The 20512-nt window shown below is 39.0% G+C and overlaps 2 protein-coding genes across 4 annotated transcripts in view; both read left to right on the forward strand.

Moving 5' to 3' along the window:
- LOC116705425 (receptor-type tyrosine-protein phosphatase epsilon) overlaps positions 1-14562 on the forward strand; it is a 24230-nt gene extending 9668 nt beyond the window's left edge. The window contains exons 3-21 of one of the 3 annotated variants that reach the window (XM_032541605.1): positions 3247-3318; positions 3894-3990; positions 4488-4561; positions 4983-5119; positions 5289-5379; positions 5537-5613; positions 5696-5732; positions 5837-5934; positions 6519-6638; positions 7571-7734; positions 8983-9118; positions 9303-9452; positions 9968-10058; positions 10412-10488; positions 10627-10761; positions 11000-11125; positions 11294-11445; positions 12465-12600; positions 12736-14562. In XM_032541605.1, coding sequence (XP_032397496.1) covers positions 3252-3318; positions 3894-3990; positions 4488-4561; positions 4983-5119; positions 5289-5379; positions 5537-5613; positions 5696-5732; positions 5837-5934; positions 6519-6638; positions 7571-7734; positions 8983-9118; positions 9303-9452; positions 9968-10058; positions 10412-10488; positions 10627-10761; positions 11000-11125; positions 11294-11445; positions 12465-12600; positions 12736-12810 — 2040 coding nt within the window. In that variant the 5' untranslated portion in view covers positions 3247-3251 and the 3' untranslated portion in view covers positions 12811-14562. Of the gene's footprint in view, positions 1-3246; positions 3319-3893; positions 3991-4239; positions 4324-4487; positions 4562-4982; positions 5120-5288; positions 5380-5536; positions 5614-5695; positions 5733-5836; positions 5935-6518; positions 6639-7570; positions 7735-8982; positions 9119-9302; positions 9453-9964; positions 10059-10411; positions 10489-10626; positions 10762-10999; positions 11126-11293; positions 11446-12464; positions 12601-12735 lie in introns of those variants that run through there. The other 2 variants (XM_032541603.1, XM_032541606.1) reach the window with 2 other exon arrangements.
- Positions 14563-14636: 74 nt separating this feature from the next.
- Positions 14637-15971, forward strand: gnrh3 (gonadotropin-releasing hormone 3). Its single transcript, XM_032541607.1, has 4 exons — positions 14637-14843; positions 15032-15174; positions 15360-15440; positions 15755-15971. Exons 2-4 carry the CDS (start codon positions 15037-15039, stop codon positions 15806-15808), a joined length of 273 nt encoding a protein of 90 aa, XP_032397498.1. The 5' UTR covers positions 14637-14843; positions 15032-15036; the 3' UTR covers positions 15809-15971.
- The last annotated feature ends 4541 nt before the right edge of the window (positions 15972-20512 follow it).

The following is a 20512-nucleotide window of genomic DNA, read 5'->3' on the forward strand; positions in this document are numbered from 1 at the left end:
TGAAAACACTTTGAACGTCAACAAGAAGTAACGTCATCCAACACCACTTAGAGCACCTTTAAGTGCTGATCTTCATCTCGGCACTAAAGCACAAATGCAAGGCAGATCGGTGTTGAATAATACATATTCATGCTCAAAATATTAACACTACCTTCAAGATTCAACCCGCATGTAATTCATTCTGAGTGTTAACATTGTATCATGCAGGGTGGGATGATTTGCTTCTGCCCTCCCAATTTAAGTGATGCAATATAATTTAATTTATGCCAAGCAGGTGCAGAAGATTGAAGTTATCATCTTGTTTTTAGTATTTCAATAAACAGACAAAAAAGCCAAAACATCTTGATCGCCCCCTCATGCTACATGCAAACATCATGATTGACAGCTGTGACCTACTGGCAATTGGTCGGGTGGGTGTATGCTGCTCCACCATCAGAACACTACTGCGCCACTACTTTTGTACAGTGGAAAAAAGTCAAGACACGTGATCCATCTTAATATACAGTCTATTATGTGAAATGAATAATATATAATAATTACAGAATTCCAGAAAGTTTATGAAACCGATGAATAAATAGCTGGTGGGGATGGCGAGGCCAATTATACCAAAACATTGGTTTTCCCTGTTTGATAAGGCCTCTCCAGCAAATCCCCTTTCAATTAAGGGTCAGATGATGTCATATGCTAATTATGATGCATAGTAGTGTTTAGTAAATGGCATTACCATAATGCATAATGTGTCATAATGAGTCATAGCAAGTTTCATTAAGATAAATGCAGATATTGCGAAAAATGAAATATATGACCTATATTATCACAGAAATTACATTTTAATAAGAGATAACAGTTTAAGTCCTGTCAGAGTAACTATGACTTTGCTGTTTTCTCACAACAACACAAACAATTTTAGCCCCTCTGCGCTTAAGACAAGAAGTACTCTTTATTACTGCTTTTGTCAGCCCCACAAAAACTCTTTTTCCCTTTGGTCTGAAAAGGAAGTAAAATGTGTAGTTAACACTTTTGAAAAATTACATTGTACTTATTTGGCCAATGTTTTTTGTATAAATTGACTTACAATAAGTGCATTCCATAAAAGAAATAATAAGTGACAACGTAGTAATGGTTGCAGTACAGTTCCTTCTCATGCAATAAGATGTCTTTTATTTCTTCCTCCACTTATCATGCTCTCAGGTTGTGTTCAATTGTATCAAATCCCTCTGTTGTTCAGAGGGCCACACTGCAACACATACTGTATCATTACATAGCACTCAATTCTGTTTCTGAGAATTGTGTCATTTTGTCAATTCACTTAAGGTGATGTGAATTTGACATGTTTTTACTGGTCCCTTCTGTTTTTTCATTTCCTGGCTATATGCTGTATTCTGTATACTGTTGCTGCCAGGAGATGAAAGATATGCAGCGACCTGTGCAGTGACCCATACGTACAGCATGCCTTGCAGGATAGAGCTGTAGGATGGGTCTGTGTGAGTGAATGTGACTTGCCCAGTGGGTTAAAGTGGGAAGCAGGTGCCAACACTGTCAGCTTGTTAACACTGGGGAGAGAAGTGTCTCATCCAACATAATGCGGCACATATGCAACACATAGCCTTTGGCTGTGGGCATGCACATGTGATGTGAGATAAGGCTGTGTGTGTGTGTGTGTGTGTGTTTGCGCGTGTGTGTGTGTGTGTTTGCTCGTGTGTGCGTGTTGCACACAGTTAGGATTTTGGTATATTAAATTGGTATAAAGGGGAATTTCATGATTATTAAGGTATAAAATAGACATCTGACGGCACTGTGAACATGAAATAAATAAAAGGAATTGTGTTCAGCTGGTGCCACGCTGATTACACCGTGTGCAAATGTGCATGTGTGCATGCATGTCAGCATCCCGGGTGTTGTACTGTATTACTGCAGAGAGACTGTATAATGTGCAAAACACAGAGCCCATAATAATAATAAAAAGTCTCAACATAAATTTTATTTTGAGCACATTGTTAGAGCATTATTATGTGGCTTCGTTTTCTGCAAAAGCTTTGGGAGATATTGTTATATGAAGCCCCCTAGGGTCATTTGCAAGACATTCTCTCAAACATCACAAATTAGGCCCCTAGATGACCCATTTCAAGAAGAACTAAATTGACACAATGAATTATTCCATCCAGTCTTGTGACCTCTATAACGAGAAAGGGACTTGGAACAGAGAATAAATTAGGACACTCAATTCTTGCTTTTCTCATTTATTTCATCAAAGTCATTTAGGCAGATTTGCCCCGTTAGCCCAATTTATTCTGTGATTTCTTACCCTCTCATTTGGAAAACAGGGTGGAAAAGAGGAAAATAGACCCAAGTTTGGAGAAATTGGCTTCTACATTTTTGGAGATAATAAGACCCAAGGATAATGTGTCAGGATTGATTTAATTTTGGTGTAGTTGTGAGGAACTTGACATATCCTTTTCGTTTTGGAAAGAGACTTGCGTAACTGTGCCCCAAATAAATCACCAAATAGCTTCCAGCAATAATGTAAAAAGGAGAAGTGAGAATGTGGTTTAGAATAAAATGATGGTTCACTGTAGAGCAAGGGAAATAGGGGGGGGGGGATGCTAACGTGACAGAAGAAAACAACATAGTGTAACCAATATACGAATGCTATTTTTTACACTCTGAAAAGCTGTTTATTGATATCATTATTCCTCTGGGGGGGAATCACACTTACAGTATGTCCACTGTATTTAAAAACATCTACTACATACAACAGTGTGCATGTATTATTGTCACTGTGCAGGATGCTTTGCTAGGCTGCACAGTGCTGTACATCAAAGACAACACAGCAAAATGAGATGGCTTCTACCAAATAACTTCATTGAGCTCAACTCAAGTGTCAAATCCACAGGGTCCACAGGGGATGCGGTTACTGTCACCTGAGGGTTAAAGCCTCCTCTCTGGTTTGATGTCTGAATATTAGGTTATTTGATATGCTGCTGCTCTTTCAAGTCAGCCTGGCAGGACAAGACTGCAAGCAGATTTCCCACAAGGACTTTAACTGCTCTGCAGAGAGACAGACATCACTCTCAAGCCCCATCAAAGCTGAGCTCTCCTTTTTGCCCTTTGCATGCTTCACCAGGCTGCGGATGCATTTTCATATTGATATGGCGCCTTCTAGTGGTCATTGTAGGGGTGAAACAGGGTTTAATCTGTTTTTCTTGTTTTAAATAACTGGTCTTTTTTGTTTTGCATTCTCCACAGTGACAATGGTGTTGTTTTTGATTGGGATCTCTAATGCAGTGAATAATTCCTCACATGAGAACCAAACTGCAGGTAATTGTTGAGATGACTTAAGAGCAATTAAACAACATATGGACAGGATAAGATGTTAGAGTGAGACAATGCAACTTTTGAAAAATTAAATACTTTTTTTTCTGCATACTTCACGACATTTGTTTTTATTAGGATAAACCCCTCTAGATGTATAATATATATATAAGTTGAATTTATTAGCAATAAATCACACCCTAACTCACTTTAATGCACTCAGGGATTCAGCTGCTACAGCCTTGCTTGGTCTGACAGATATTACTTTACAACTGATGTTATGAAGTCAGTTCCCTGACTTTGTGACTCTTCTTCTACTTGTGCTGATGTTACACTACATTTGACCATTTCCCATTATTCCATCAGTGAGTGGTTATCACTCAGCAAAAGTTGCATAGTCTTGCTTTAAGGAAATAGTTTACATTTTGGATAATACATGTATGGTATTTGCTTTCTTGCAAAGAAGTAGATGAAAAGCAGCTGTGTGTTTCCCAAAACATTAAACTATTTTTTTTTCAATATCAATTTGTTCAATCTATTTTGGGATTAGAACTATTATGATCACGGTGTGTTCTTTACAGAAACCCCCACCCATCAGGGTGCTCATGTGCTGCCCTCAACACTGGTCATATCTCTGCTTCTTATCATCGTTGTCCTGCTGACAATCTACTGTCTGAGGTGAGTAAACCTGCACACACACACACACGTTCACAACTTACTCTATTTGTCTATGAGTGAAGGTCTGCGTTCTTTTTCCTCCCTCTCTCTTGCTCTCTCCCTCCCTTTTAGCATGAGAGTGAGTGTGTCGGGTCAGGGCATCTGGGTGGGGGTAGTTTTGAAACAGGCGGTGAGCATTGGCTTATGGGTAAACAGCTGCATCTTAAGTAAGACAGCAAACAAAAACTAGGTCGGGTCAGGTCAGGTCATAGACATTCATTCACTGACCAGCCAGCTCAGACCTTCTTTTTCTGAGGACGCCATGAGGAGGAACAGCTTTGCCTCTCTTAGATGGTTGATATTGGTTTTGGTATTTGTTGTGTGCTTACCTTATGTGTTTTACAGCTCTGCCGTGGACATCAGGGTTAGCTTATTTTTGGTTTCTTAATACAGATATCTGCCCTTTAGTTCCTCTGAAGATTTTGCTTTCTCTGCCTCTCCCTCTGTCATTACTGTAGGTTCAAAAACCACAGGAAAGCTCTTGTTACCTCGGTGGATAAAAAGATTCCAAATGGCTTTTTGGAGGAACAAGGTACCGTTGTGCTCTACTCAATATAACCACCAGTGCATGAAAATATAATACAGCCTTTTACTTTTTATTTCTTTTTCATGTTAAGTGCAGGCTTACATTCTTTATAGACTAGGAAAATTTCACGATCTAAAGTCCGAGGTAGCTGGAAAGGTTTTGGAGGGCTCTTCGCTTTCCTAGCACGTAGGGAGCCATATACATTTTCACTTCAAGTAAATTAAAGGAAAGGCCACATTCTGAGTTAAGACTGTTCTGTGCAGCAGCAACATGTTTATGACTCAAGAAATCATTTCTGTCATGTACCCACAAAAGTAGGAAATCTTAATGGCCATCAGGCTTGTTTTTGCAGGTGCTATGAGAGCTTGTAATGTTCTCTTTTGGGAACCATTAGCAGTATGACCGCCAAATATTCTTTTAAACCCAGGAGAGCAGACAGTGGTCCTCCTCCCCAGATCTCCCTCGCCATCCAAGAGGTACTTCCCCATCCCTCTGGACTCGCTGGAGGAGGAGTACCGGATACGCTCTGCAGACGACGGAAAGCTCTTCAGAGAGGAGTTTAACGTAAGCACAAATATGTGAGGTGTGGATATGCTCTGCAGTTTGGACTTGACTAAGGTCTTTGTCCTGCAAGCATAGAACAAGTACAGAAAATAGTAATAACATGTTATGCTGTGTACCTGTGGCTTTATTTTAGTCTCATGAGAATTTGGGGGTTGTTTTTTTTTTATAGTCGCTGCCTTGTTACTACCACCATGGGTCCTTTGAGGAGGCGAGCAGAGAGCACAACAGAGAGAAAAACAGATACCCAAACATTTTGCCCTGTGAGTGAGGATCTATATTCTGCAGCTAACAATATTAATGTAACCTTTAGACTTGCAGTTTTATTGATCTCTAAACCGTAAGGAAAGGTGACGTGTGCCGAATAGAAAATAAGAACCAATTTTATTTGCAGGCTTTTTTTTCTTCTCTCTTTCACAGATGATCACTCAAGAGTGTTTTTAAGTCACCTAGATGGACATCCATGTTCCGACTACATAAATGCATCTTACATAGATGTAAGTCTTTGTTGCAATTAAGCTGTTAATTCCGATTATAGGACGCTAACAAATTATAAATACAGGGTGTTTTTTCACACAGGGTTTTAAAGAGAAGAACAAATTCATTGCAGCTCAAGGTGAATGTGTATTTTAGCTTGGTTTAGTTTTTTTTAGTAATTTTGCTGTTGACTGTATGACCATTTGCACTGAATCTTTTATACTTTTCTTGATTCTGCTTCAGGCCCAAAGCTTGAGACAGTGGCCGACTTCTGGCGGATGGTTTGGGAACAGAAAACAGCAACTATAGTAATGCTGACAAATCTAAAAGAAAGGAAAGAGGTTTGTCAAAGTATTTGTCTCTGTTATACAAAGAAACTATACACTCTATATGCCTCAAATGCGCCATTAGCAAAACCCTTTTGTAGTCTCATGACCCAAAGTCATAGGCATAATTTCTTTGACCCCTTTTCCCAACTGAGAATCTTTACAAAGTGTGACCCACCAGATTACTTAGCATCGCATTAAATTTTGCCTCAAAGGAATGATCAATTGAGAGCTCAACTGCAGGTTTGATAGGGCAGGATAGAGGCGATGGGGATCAATGACGGAATAATTGTTGATAAGATCCTAAGAGGCTTCATGATAATTAGTCTAAGAATCTAGTTAATGAGTTGAAACGTCACTGTGAATATCTTATTGACTGACAGAGTCGCACAAAGTCCCAGTAATTGCCTTTGGATTGGATTGTGAAATAAAGGCATCAAATACACGTTTCTATACGTGCACACATGAAATACAAAACAGCTGCTGCTCTACGAGCATTTGATATGTAAGTTGCAAAGATAATACCGTTGTGTGTTCTTTATAGATGTGAATTTGTCTTCTAGTTCAAGAAGAATAACTTCTTTATTGTCTCTGAGCAGGATAAATGTTATCAGTATTGGCCAGAAAAAGGCTGCTGGATGTACGGGAACATCAGGGTGGCAATGGAGGACTTCACTGTACTGGTGGACTATACCATTAGAAAGTTTTGCGTTCAATATGTAAGTAAAAATGTGGATCTACCTATCAGCATGTCAATGATATTAATAAGGGAGGTATTTTTAAAGTAAAGACAACTGACTGACTTGACAGCAAATATGTTATTAAACTGTACAGCAGGAATAAGGAAACAATATAAGATTAAGATTATTGATGCTTTTAGTTAGACAAACACATGCTATAAAAACAAGTGTGTGCTTTTTCAACATTTTTCTTAATATACAGTACATCTTAATTGCTATAAAATTCTATAACCATAATAGCTATTTAAAATTAAACATTAAACTAAGCTGCTTTAAGATGGTGTAAAAAATAAATGTTCCCCATGGAGACATTTTAGTAAACTATAATAAGATGCTAAATTTAATAAATAAATGAAAACCAGTGTGGAAACATATTAAGGAATATTAAAGGCTATACATACATAGACAAAGCATGACATTATCAATATGTAGGTGTGTTTAGCATGCAGTAAACTATTCAAATGTCTCATATTTACAGCTTCATACACATACAGTATTTGTATTTCTACATAGTAGAGTACCGCAAAGTCTTCAGATTGCAAAATTCCCTTTGTTCCCTTTTCATTTGAAGCCAGAGATGTGCAGATATCCTCTCTGACTCTGTGAAAACTGTGACTGTGCTGCAGTACAAGCTGACTTTGCTTTTACACTCAACGCTCTGAACACAGAGCAACCAAGTGTTCAAGAGAATGAAATTATGTTCTCATGAGACACGAGAGTGAGGCAGCGGCAAACCAGTACACGTTTCATAATTATATTCTGTCACAAGTAGCAAAATGACAATTCTTTTTGCAAATGATACAGTTAATTTGAGGTTACTTTTTCAGTAGGTAACTGTTTAGTTGAAAGATTTGTGTCTGCATAGTGAACATTATTCATGGACAGATATAAACTTTGTGTGTGCTTCACAGCAGGGCAGTGATGGTCCCCGAGCTCCGCGCCTGGTCACACAGCTCCACTTCACCAGCTGGCCAGACTTCGGGGTGCCATTCTCGCCCATTGGCATGCTGAAATTCCTCAAGAAGGTCAAGGCTGTCAATCCATCGTATGCTGGACCCATTGTTGTGCACTGCAGGTAAAATGTATAGTATAAAGGAAGCCAGAAGACAAGATATACATAAATAGAGTCAGTCATAGAGTTGATTCACTTCGCAACACTTTTTGAATGATTAATTTCCTGTTTTGCAATAATTCTTCAAAAAAACAAAAAAGGGGTATCTGAATAAAAATCAACATGTTTAGCAGTAGCCTACATCTGTGAGAAGATTTTCTTTTTGTGTGGAGTTAGAAGTTAGAGGTAAACTTATCTATAATTTTCTAATGTAGGGTTTAATAAGGTTAGAGGTGAACTCTATTGTAGGTAAAATGTGAAGCATCAATAAATATTGTATGTGCATACAGTATGTGTGTCCAACAGTCAGGCCAGTCAGTGGATAGCCTCACCAAAGAAATCGGCAGCCTTTTGTAGCAACTGCTGCAACAGGTGCTCAGGGAGAGGGACTGTTGTTCTTGAATGGGGCCCATTGAGGAGGCTTCAACACCCCGTTGTGGAATCCCAGCTCTGTGCTCCCAGTGGTGCTGTCTGCTAAAATGACCCTTGTAAATCTATTAGGAGTGTGTTTGGGCTTCACAGGTGAAGCACTTTTACACATGCTTGAGGCTCTCCATAACTGACATCTTATTTACGATAGCATGGGATAGCATGGCAATATATAACGAGAATGCAAAATTCTGTATTGTGTGAGAAAAAACTTTATTCTTCTATTGCTGTGGTTCCATTTGTACTGTATTAGTCTCACTTTCAGACCTGAATCCACAGCACTGCGTAGGAAGGTCTGGCTAGTCCTCACATCACTCCAGGATAGGAGAAAAATGTGCTCTGGTTTATTGGCATTTCTTTATACCAATCACAGTGGTCTTGGCCGGTGCAAATTGCTGGATGTAATAACAGTGCCTCTGCAAAATAGCCCCCGGAAAGAACACGTTTTGGTGAAATGTGCTCGCTCAAAAGTTGTTCTAGTCGTGCAAGAGTAAACTCAGGTTCAACATATCTAGCTAGCTTTCTGGATTAACCGTGCAAAGATCTAAGGAGCAGTTAACCATAGTCCTCATAAATCGACCGGAGTTTAGAATGTCAACACTAAGAAAGCGGAAAGTAAGGGATATCAGGCAAAAAATGAAGGAGCAATCACCTAATCGAATCGTCGTCAATATAGACTAGTACTGTAGTGATACAATGCGGTGTAGAGTTCTTATCCAACACATTTTTTAATAGATGCACTTTGTAGACCTTGTGTCTTCTTTTTGTTTTGTGTTTCCACAGTGCCGGGGTGGGAAGGACTGGGACATTCATTGTCATTGACAGCATGATAGACATGATGCACATGGAACAGAGGGTGGATGTCTTTGGCTCTGTGAGCAGAATACGAGAACAGCGCTGTCAGCTCATCCAGACAGATGTAAGTGTTGACCCTCTCCGACCTGTTGTACCTGGGACTGACAGCTTAACTTGCTGCTCCAATCGTGGCATAAACAAGCAAGGACGTGGAAAACAACCACGTCTGTGATACACAAAAATAGGAAGGAAATACTTTGCTACTTCTACTTTTTTGTCTCCTTCACTTACGCTGTTTTCCCCCTTAGATGCAATACTCCTTCATCTACCAGGCTCTGTTAGAGTACTATTTGTATGGAGACACAGAGCTGGATGTGTGTTCTCTGGAGGGCCATCTGCAGAGGCTTCGCAACACCAGGGCTCCCAACGACAGGCTGGGCCTGGAGGAGGAGTTCAGGGTAGGAACAAAGAAGCTCACTCTTAAACATTTTAGTCAGTAATGAATTGCCCCTTATGACCCTGCGTCCTGTATGGGTGTATTATCATGGAAAACATGCCCAGGGTGCCACTTTTGGCAGTAGTAACATAAATAGCAATGCTTTGAATCAACTACAACTTTATAAGGCACCCCCATCTGCCACACAGGATTTGCTATAGCTTAGTGAAAAATTCTCATTTTTGCTGCAGAGACCCTCACAGCTCCATACACAGTTAATGGAATTTTCCATATTTCTTCTTCTTGTTCTTCTTCTTCTTGTTCTTGTTCTTCTTCTTGTTCTTCTTCTTGTTCTTCTTATTCCTTTTCTCCTTCTTCTTCTTCCTCTAATCTTGTTCTCTACAAATAAGAAATGTTTTTCTTCTTCTGCTTTTTTGCATTTTTTAAAATAGTGTCTGTCTCACCATGTTTATAAGCGTTGTACTACCCCACAAAGTTTTCGATGATGTCAATTCACTCATTTTCTCTCATCAGAAGCTGACCAATGTCCGCATAATGAAAGAGAACATGAGAACTGGGAACCTTCCTGCCAACATGAAGAAGAACCGTGTGCTTCAGATCATTCCGTGTAAGGAATACTCTGATACTCCCAACACTTTCATAATGCATCACCAAGTAACATCAAAGTATCACACTGCTGCTGATTTTATAGATGGCGTACACAGATATCAGGCTAATCAGTTCATTTCTGTGTGATCAATGGCATTTAAATAGGGCTTGTATTAAAGTTGGGAGTAGAGTTGGAACGGAAAGCCTGTGTACAATTTTTTACAGTGAAAATTGATATAGGCTCTGCGTGTTTGGCCTTAATAACAGAGCTACAGTTTTACTTAGGTGTTTTTTTTCCATCAGCCTTTTCAAACTTTTGTTTCATTAGGAATCACTTGTGGAAAGTTTCAGTTTCCCTTTTTTCTTTTGCAGATGATTTCAACCGAGTAATACTCTCAGTAAAAAGAGGACAGGAGTTCACCGACTACATCAATGCCTCCTTTATTGATGTAAGCACTCCCTCACGACCTCCTGTATAGATTTCCCATAGAAGTATATATAAAGCTCATTGTTTCTTTTACAAACAATACAAAATAGTATGTTTGCCGCACTCTCAAGTGTTGTTTACCGGATGATCTGCCCTCCAGGGCTACAGGCAGAAGGACTATTTTATCGCAACCCAGGGCCCACTGTCTCACACAGTGGAGGACTTCTGGAGGATGGTGTGGGAGTGGAGGTGTCATTCAATCGTTACGCTCACCGAACTCAAAGAGAGGGAGCAGGTACAGTACAGTGCTCTTGCAAAAGTGCCGGAGCGCAGGAGATGCACATTTAAACAATCTTTTTCATTCCCTTATGACATGTTCATAATTAACTTACTTCTTATTCCTGACAGTCTGTGTATGTATTTAATAGCATTATATTGTTTTTGTGGTGCACACTGAAAATACAATAACAGGAATAGAATATAAATCACTCATATGAAGCCTAATTGTATTTCCATCTGACCTTTCCAAATAGGAAAAGTGTTTCCAGTATTGGCCATCAGAGGGCAGTGTAACATTTGGAGATTATACTGTGGAGCTGACTGGAGATGCACAGTGTGAAACCTTTACTCTCAAAGACATGGTTCTCACCTACAGACCAGTGCGTAATGTTTTATTATAACATTTAGAAGCCATAAAATAGACAATGTAAATTGACATATTTACCTACCGGTTTTCTTTGCAGTTATATCTAACAATTGTAGGTGCATAAAAATAGATTAAAAGAGTAAATATAAGTTAAAATAGAGTAATCTCTCCATCTCTCCAGGAAAAGCAGTCACAACACGTCCGACATTTCCACTTCCACGGATGGCCTGAGATCGGAATACCAGCCGAGGGAAGAGGGATGATTGACATTATTGCCGCTGTGCAGCGGCAGCAGCAGCAGTCTGGGAACCGTCCCATAATTGTGCACTGCAGGTGAGGAACTTCAGTTCGACAATTCTGTAGCATAATGTGCACCTTCACATGAAATTATATACAGTATATCGTAAACTGTTTCTGTCTACTCATGCTTTTAATTCAACCCTCTTTCCTTTTCACTGCGCTTTTATCACCTAATCACCTGAATATCTCGGAGTGATATATTGGAAGGAATTTCATTTTCCTGAATACATTTTTCTTTCCTACAAATGTCTGGTACAATAAATTCTACATTTTTCCTCAGTAGACCTGGTGTTCTATGCATCAACCACTTATGTGATCCCTTATAAAGACTTAGCTGTGAAAGCTTTGATCAGAACCTAGCTTCAGGTGAAGTGATTCTAAAGCAGCATGCCCCTGTGGGATTGATCCAATCCACTGATTCACAGTCAATTAAAACCTCTCAAAGTGAAATCTCTTCTGACTCCCACTATGATTAATCTGATAAGATGAGCTAACGACAGGAAATGGTGTCATCACTCTCTTCTATTCCTTCATCACCACTTGTCTAAGAAGGGCTTTTTAAAGCTTTTTCTCTGCCCCTGGGAAATGGGGCTAACCCATTGCAATCCCCAATGTCTCTCTACACTTCTCTTCCGAATCGCACATCACTCTCGCACTCGCTTCCCGTCTCTCTCTCTGTCTTTCTCTCTCCATCCCACCATCATTGTAAACATTGACTCAGTCAAAGACTGAGCTTCCAAACTGATTAGTGTTAGCGTTTGGATTAGCCTCGCTTTAAGTGAGGATGATTATTAGGACTATTACACAAAAGGTCACCTTTTCCCTTACAAACTTTTTCATTCAAATGGAAAAAGGATGTGCTGCTAAGGTTACAAGAGTTGAGATTGTTGTTAAGAAACTGACACGTAATTAGAATTAAAAATATTCTTGTTCTGAGCTGTATTTCCAAATCGTAAGTCGTTTTTCTGAAACAAGTCTCACCATTTTCCAAGGCCGTCCAGTGTGTGCAATACGTGATGTGGTTGCTGATGGTTTTGTCCTTCGTGTTTCAGCGCTGGGGCTGGTCGCACCGGTACCTTCATTGCCCTCAGTAACATTCTGGAGAGGGTGAAAGCTGAAGGCCTCCTGGACGTTTTTCAGACAGTCAAGAGTTTACGCATGCAGAGACCACACATGGTTCAGACTGTGGTAGGTGGATAACGTGATCATATCAAACCTGCTGTGCAGAATCTGTCAGTTTATTTATGTTTGGGTTATTTGGAACTATTTCTGCACGTATATGCACAGTAACACCAACACCTTTCTTTCTTCTTTTCCTTCCAGGAACAATACGACTTCTGCTACCGAGTAGTTCAGGATTTTGTTGACATTTTCTCAGATTACGCCAATTTTAAATAATAATGCTGTTTAGACTTATGCATTTTTTTTTCTGAATGCTGTTTTCTACAGCAAGCTCTTTTTACATTTTGCACTTGATTACACATATAAAGAAATAATTGTAACATACTGTAATATTAATTGAAAACATCTGTACTCCAGGAGAGTCTGTCTCTTTCAGGAATTCTTGATCTTCAAGTATCCCAATGTAAAATATTGAAATTATAGTGGTTTATTAATAGGTTGGTTGGGATGTTCAATATGTATAGGTTAAGTTTTATGTTGCATCATTGTCAGGGTCAATAAAGAAAAACATTTAAAGACTGTATTCCAACTTTATCTATTTAATCATCTTTATATATTGTATGTATTGCTCACATGAAATTCACCCCTAAGAGTACTCTATTATTTCTGCTTAATTTATTTTGTTATTCACCACAATGCCTGTGGTTTACATTAGTCTTGTATTTAATGCTGCCCTCTGAACATGTTTGATTGCTTTGAGGAGAAAAACATTATGTTTAATAAGTAGGGTAAAATGATTAATGCTAACACTATGTCCTGTCTGACATATGTGAATAATATTTTTGATCTACCTTGAGCTCAAACAAAAACATAAAACTCAAGATACATTTCATTCTGTTAGACGCTGCAAATTACCTCACTTCTGTCTGGGAATAACTTAACAGCTGCTGCCTGTTGCAGTTTTCTTCAACTTCACCAACTTTCTTGTGTTCCCTGTGGCAATGGAGTGGCGCCTGATGCTTCAAAATGCAATTAGCCCACGTTGGAACAGGCAGAAACTATTTGATTATCATATCCAAATGTATCAGTTTTATAAATATTTTACATCTGAACATCGCATCCATCCATTTTTTTATATACATTTCCAAGCTGATTTTAAACTTGCATGTTTGCATAAAGCAGTGCCATATTGATTAGGAAGACTCTTCTAATCATGAAAAACTTGTCACCAAGTGACACAATTGTAATACAGATAAGATGCCAGATTTATGTTTAGTATAATATAATAGCTAATGTTTTTAAATGGTGATCTCCTTTATGTATCATCAGTTCATTGTTTATGCAGACACTTCGTAATATTATAAGGATAACAAAATGTACCATTATTTTAGTTTTTGCAAATAACTGTAAGAAATTGAGAAGAAAAACATCACCGTGATGTGTGTTTTAATGAAAGACTTGATAAGAGATGCAGTTGAATCTTATCTGAGAGAGTAAAAAGCAGATATCAAGAACCAATGCTCAGCCAAAATATGAAATATGCATGCACAGGCTTTTTGACATATTTTGACTGTGATAGTTAGTCTTAGTTTCATATTTAAACAAGGAAACCCCAACATTGCTGCAAAATCAAAAGCATATATTTTTGCAAGGCTTCTGCTTACAGTACTTCTTTGTAGAACAGTAAGCATTAAAGTCTTAGATTTGGGTAAAGAACTTTCTACTGTGTTCTTCCATTAAATCTTAAAATGAGTTTATAAATAACACACTGATCATTTTGTTTATTTAGTGTACATAAATTCTTGTTGTGGTTATTAATCATCGCCAATGTTAACTGCATTATTGACTTGATTTTAATGGATTGTCATGCTGAGAACGAGAAATAGGGCCAATGGCAGTGAGGCCTTGCAGCTGATGCACAAGCATCTTGTTTCAATAATGTTTCTGCCTTATGAATCTGTATGGATTTGAACTATTTGTTTGCTAAAAGCTGATTCCAATAAATTATAGATGGAGAGGAATGCCAGATTTCATCTTAATGTTGTCTTTTTGTCTACCCCTACACAGATGCATTCGATACAAACACAATCATGTTTCTGATATATATTTCATGCAGTTTGAGCCCTCATGGTGATGCCAGCATATCCGAGCACTTAGCCAGCTCCATTAGTCGTATTTTGTGTTCCATTAGTCAGTAAATGTGTCACACCTGCAGAGAGGGGATTATAATCCTGACAGCAGTCTTCTACAACATCTATAAAAATCCCCTTCTGGCTAATGCACCACATGCAAACAAGGCAAATACAGAGGTGAGTATGTCCTCAATGAAGTTTGTTCAATGTCCATTAAGTTAGAATTGCTCTTCTGATTAACTACTATCTAAAATGCTTGCTAATGTCGGGCAATGCTTGATAACCTTTGGTCTGTGAGCGGTGGAGCTGGTAGAGAAGACACTGTGACATTATTGTTATTACTACAAATGTGGCTTCCTTTGCAGCTCTAATGGAAGCAAGCAGCAGAGTGATGATGCAGGTGTTGGTGTTGGCGTTGGTGTTCCAGGTCACCCTGTCTCAGCACTGGTCCTATGGATGGTTACCAGGTGGAAAAAGAAGTGTGGGGGAGTTGGAGGCAACTATCAGGGTGAGTGATTCTTTTTTTTATGTGGGCGAGTCTAAAGTCAAATCTAACAGAAATACTTCCGTTAAGTTTGTCTTTTTTTATTCTTTTTTATTTTGTTTTTTCCAGTACTGTAAATATTCTATTTAGTTCAGATTTTATATCAACCTTGGTTTCATCGACTAAAATCAGTTTTTTATTGTGCTTAGATGATGGGTACAGGAGGAGTGGTGTCTCTTCCCGAAGAGGCAAGTGCCCAGACCCAAGAGAGACTGAGACCATACAATGTAGTAAGTGCTTATTATACATAATTTATCACCAATGTCTTCTTCAATTGCACAATATTAATGTACACTGCTCCACTGTGTGCCATTGTGTTCCAAAGCAGCAATGACAATATACAAACTGCTCAATGACTGTTTTTATTTTTCCCTTCTGGCATGCGTGAATATGTGAATGCTTAATTTTATCTTTTTTAATGATGGCAGATGTAATGCTAATTTGCCCAGACTTGTTTGGTATCATACCATATATAAAAATGTTACATTCATTATTTAAGTAGCAGATCAAACTGTTAACTGAGATTTAATTTCAATCTTTTCAGATCAATGATGATTACAGTCATTCTGACCGAAAGAGAAGGTTCCCTGATAATTGAAGAGCTACAAAAAAGAAAGAGAAAAAAAAACACGGACTGTATTTGCGTCTTCATCAACAACAGTGATTGGTCGTCTGGGTGCAGGAGACTGACTTCAACAAATCATCACATTTATTTCCCCGATCAATTCCATGTACTGTATGTCTGTAACATTTAAATCCAGTTAAAATTGTAATAAAGTTTTTTGAAATCTGATGAAATTATCAAGTCTTTTGTACAGTCAGATTATCAGATTGAAATCTCTCTTGGTACATCTGGTGATTAGAGGTGAAATGATGCTATTTAAATTTAAAATGCCGTTTGAAAGCCTTTAAATAGATTAAATTACCTTTCTAAAGCAGCCACGACCGACAAGCATGACAAACTCATGACACAACAATCTTAGCATGACAACAGCTGGTGATTAAGTCAATTTATTAGAAATCAATGACTTAATTGAATTTGTTACAGTTTTGGTAATTTCATTTTCTGCCACACCAGTCATGTGCATATGTGATGTGGAAAATTACACCAGCTGATTGTTGTGTTCGTACCTGAATGTTGATTAGCCCCCCAAACTGAAAGAAACTAAATATGTTCTGCTTGGGATGTCCACAACGGCTTTCCGCTAATTTAGGATAACTGCAGCCGTCCAAAACAGAAAGAGTATGAAACTTTTCCCCCCCTTCTCTCCTTACAGGAAATTGGTGTTCATTAAAAAAAATGGAATTTCATATCAGGAAAGGAAAGAAATCAGCAGGGGGCATATGTTTTAAAGAGAACTCATTTTCTGGCAAAGCCCCACAGACGGAGCACCATACTAATCGCCTGGTGCATAAGGGGCTAGGATTCATGAACTGTGCTGACACCGTGGAGGCCCTGCATTGTTAGAGCGTGGTTGTAATGCACGCCAATGAACCCAAACCCGCTGGCACAACTGGGAAAAGGTGAACATTATAAAAGCACATAGAATTAAAAAGAAATTAAACCACATTCCATTGCACTTCCAGAACAATGCTTGTTCATTTGTGATACTTCACATCGTTGCTTTAATATTCATGGTTGTAATTTGCATAACACAATCATTTCCTTTGATGAGGAAAGACCTAAGACTTTTTTTTTTTTAAAGTGTTACAGTATATTCTACTTCACCTTTCTTGACAAAGTTACAGAAAGAAATGTTGTCCAGGGCATTTTCTTCTAAAGCAACTATAAGACTTCCTTAAATTGATTTATCCATATCTTTATGGAGTTTTTACTTGTGCAGCATCCTTATAAAGGACAAGTATGCTTTTACAACATTTCCTAAAATATGGTTTTAATTCAATTTGGTATACGTGTGTGAGAAGTATTAATGTTTACAGATAAAGCTTAACATCCCATAAATTCCCTTAAAATAATCCCAAAGCATTTGCTGTGAAAGCCAACTTTCTCCCTCCCAGTGTCCTCATCAAGGACCTGCCTAATTGCACGTATATCAGGACAACAAAACCTGCTGGTATCTATGTTTCCAAATTTGATTTAACCTCACTTTCTCCTTCCCAGACCCCCAGGTGAATATTCACTTTGTTTACCTCAAATTAAACTTCATATTGTTTACAGCCTCCTGGTCCCTGAACATTTTATAGCATTTTAGAATTATTTCTTTATTTATTTTTTGTAATGATTGTAGAGTTGGGATTCATTTGAATGTTTCCCTCATCTGCATGAAAATTATATAATTAACTTTTGATTAACCAGCTCAGTTGAGTTGGTTCCCCTATGCACACTGGTGAATAGTACCCACCGCATTTAAATGACTGTTTTCCAATTGAGTGGCGACCTTTTCATCAAAGAGCCACAACTGGGGCTAAACGACAGTAGAAAATAATCATGGTGAAGACAATAGTAGAGGCCGACAGGCTAGGATGTCATCCTTAAATATAACAACAAGGATGAAAGCAACCTTACTGCACGTAGTGGCCGTGGCGAGAAGCCAACTCCTTATGCTGCTGGATGCCCCATTGTTAAAGCTGTGGAGGTCACGTCCATTGGCATATAGAGAGGGAAAGCACAGGAAGCTGAGAATGGGCCATTGTTACATGTCCTTGCTCAGAGGGAATTCCATTATGAAGGGCAATACATTTTTGATACTTTGATTTTTGTGCCATTCATTTGTTTGAAAAACAGAACATATTTGGATAATGACTTCAGGAAAAAAGGGGTCTCAGAGCACCTCCATCCAAGGCTACAGCACTGCATTAACACACCTGCCAATCAAGCACACCGGAGCAGATGTGCATCCTCGAAAAAGCCCACCATCAAATAAGCATTCTATCATATGCATAATATAGTTTTCATTTCATCGCGATTATGCTCTGTGCACCATGTGTGTGTTTCCGATGGGTCATAGGAAACTTTTATTGAAGCGGAGTGTATAATAAAGTCATTTTCCAGGTGCTTGTTGTGGCTCTTATTATGAACAGAATGATGATTTCCCCTAGAGGAATCTGGCCCTGCATATCAATTGAAGTTTAGTGTGGGTCTTACTATGTTCCCGCAGGCTATAGTAGAAGGCAAAGTCATCTTCATAGAGAGTCTAAATGTCAGGGAGGTCTTCAAACACTTTTTCTCCCAGAGCCTTACTGAAAAGGCTCTTTGGAAGTGTTATGTCTTGGAATTGATATGGCGGAGGTAAGGTAAGAAGGGACGCAGAAAGCTTAATGTAAAGCAGTTGACACGGAATTTAATTGGGGAAAAACTGTGTAAAAAGACTAAGGAAGGGGTCAGAGAAGAAATGAAAATATTGAGCTGCGTTCTGAGGTGAAGCTCTCAACGGTGCTCAGTCAGTGTTGTGTCATATCCACATGTGTCCACATGGTGACACTCTTGAGTTGTGGGTTTTGAATCTGCTCCTGGCTGTCGGGTTCCTCACCAATTCCATCACTTAACTTTGCAGAAACTGTTATTCCTCCAAATCTAACAAAGACTTCAATCAATCATCTCTAACTCTGCATAGAAATTGTTACTTTCCTGCACGCTGATTAATGGAGTTTGTGTTAATAACAAAAAGTATTTTGTACAATTTTGCAGCAGAGCTGAACATGGCCGGAGACCAAGCTCATTATGAAATGTGAAAATTCAAACAAGAGCATTTCAACTGTGGAAATTCATGAATTTCTCAAGTGTTAGTTAGGTTTGCATTTGCAAGGTATTGATATATCTTATTCTTTTTTTGTGACTGAAGTTGATGTACAGGAAGCTATACGGTCGCATGTACAGTACAGTAGCATATTGGCCTTCCTTCTCTTTTTTGGCTGGCAGGGGATCTTCCTGTTGTGATCCGACTTCTCTCCTTTGATCAAAGAACAGTGTTAAAGCACTGGGAGAAGGAGGAGGTATGAAATATGAATGAATACAGCTGTGTTTTGATGGATATGTCTCAAAGTATCCCAGTAAGAGACTGCTAAAGGCCAGGAAATCTGTTTGTGTTGTGGAAATAGGCTCTTCCTCGCTTGTTTCTTTACCAGCTTCATCTTGGGTAGCTTTCACTTCATATTTTAGAGATCCTTTGTTAGGAAAGAGATCAACCCCTTATCCATGCATTGGTAGGAAACTGTTCTAAGAGGGCCTAGTTCATAACATATATCATTAATGACACAATTTCCTTTGTTTGGTCTTGAAACCACCTTTTGAACAAAACGAGCGCCAGCCATGAGAGGACGATATTTATTATTTTTCTAGGCTAGACCCAAAGTTCTCACATATGGAGTGAGATCTTCTATGAGGTGATAGAGGCTTTGTCACTAGTTATGTCTGTGATTCCATTTCCTTTTCTAAAACCCCCATCAGGGAGCTGTGACTCATTTTGAAGTTGGAAGTTGATACTGTGGCGTAAAACTAACGTTCCCATCTGAATTAAGAAACTATCAGAGCTCGCACAGATCTCAGATTTTTCAGAGTTAGATGAACTCATCTCTCACATTACACTTGTTTAATAAACAAAGATAATAAAAAAAGATATGCTCATAAAAATACAATTATTAGGAGAGACTGTAAAATGAAAATGGGTGCCTATAGATGTCTTTTGCACCCCTTTACAGCTTCACTGTCTTATTTACAATTATTTAAAGACCCTTTGCAGCCATTTAGGACTACATTACCTAAGATCCAGCCTTTGGACCTGGTGCAGGACAATGTCTCTGGACTACTGACGGTTCAAAACTTTCTGCCCGGGCTTTATTAGCCTCACTAATAGCTGGGTTTCCCAAATGCCATGGTCCACCTCTGCTGGGAGTAAGGGCACAGATCCTGTCAGAGAGGGGTCGTACTAACCAACTGTAATCTTTAGGGTACTCCACTCCCGCTGACCTACATCTAACGCTGGTTCCGTCCCCCCCGCTTACCCCCAACCGCTATCCTTTCCCTCCCCAATCTGGTCAACCAATCCCACTTCAGTTATGCCACCCTTGGCTCTCCCTCCCACGTCTCACCACCCTTGTGTGATAGTATCCCCCCACCCAGCCCGCCCCATGCCTGTTCCAGCCTCGTCCGGCTGGCCACAGCGAGGAGCATGCCTTTTCCTGTGGTAACAGCAATTAGCAGTGTAAAGCAAGCTGTGGAGAAGACTGGATCCCTGTCCACGTTTCAACCCCAGATCACGAGTCTCCAGCACAACTTCAAGGCAAACCATGCAATTAGCTACAATAATGATAATGTGTTGTAGGGGAACAAAGAGAGGGTAAA

This window comes from Etheostoma spectabile, chromosome 17, assembly GCF_008692095.1.
Source record: "Etheostoma spectabile isolate EspeVRDwgs_2016 chromosome 17, UIUC_Espe_1.0, whole genome shotgun sequence".
In the NCBI taxonomy this organism is placed as follows: Eukaryota; Metazoa; Chordata; class Actinopteri; order Perciformes; family Percidae; genus Etheostoma; species Etheostoma spectabile.

Excerpts from the sequence above, each read along its gene's own strand:
- gnrh3 (XM_032541607.1), top strand. The coding sequence starts at position 15,037 with ATGGAAGCAAGCAGCAGAGTGATGATGCAGGTGTTGGTGTTGGCGTTG. Across the intron at positions 15,175-15,359 it reads AGTTGGAGGCAACTATCAGG|ATGATGGGTACAGGAGGAGT; the intron begins GTGAGTGATTCT and ends TATTGTGCTTAG. Across the intron at positions 15,441-15,754 it reads GACTGAGACCATACAATGTA|ATCAATGATGATTACAGTCA; the intron begins GTAAGTGCTTAT and ends CAATCTTTTCAG.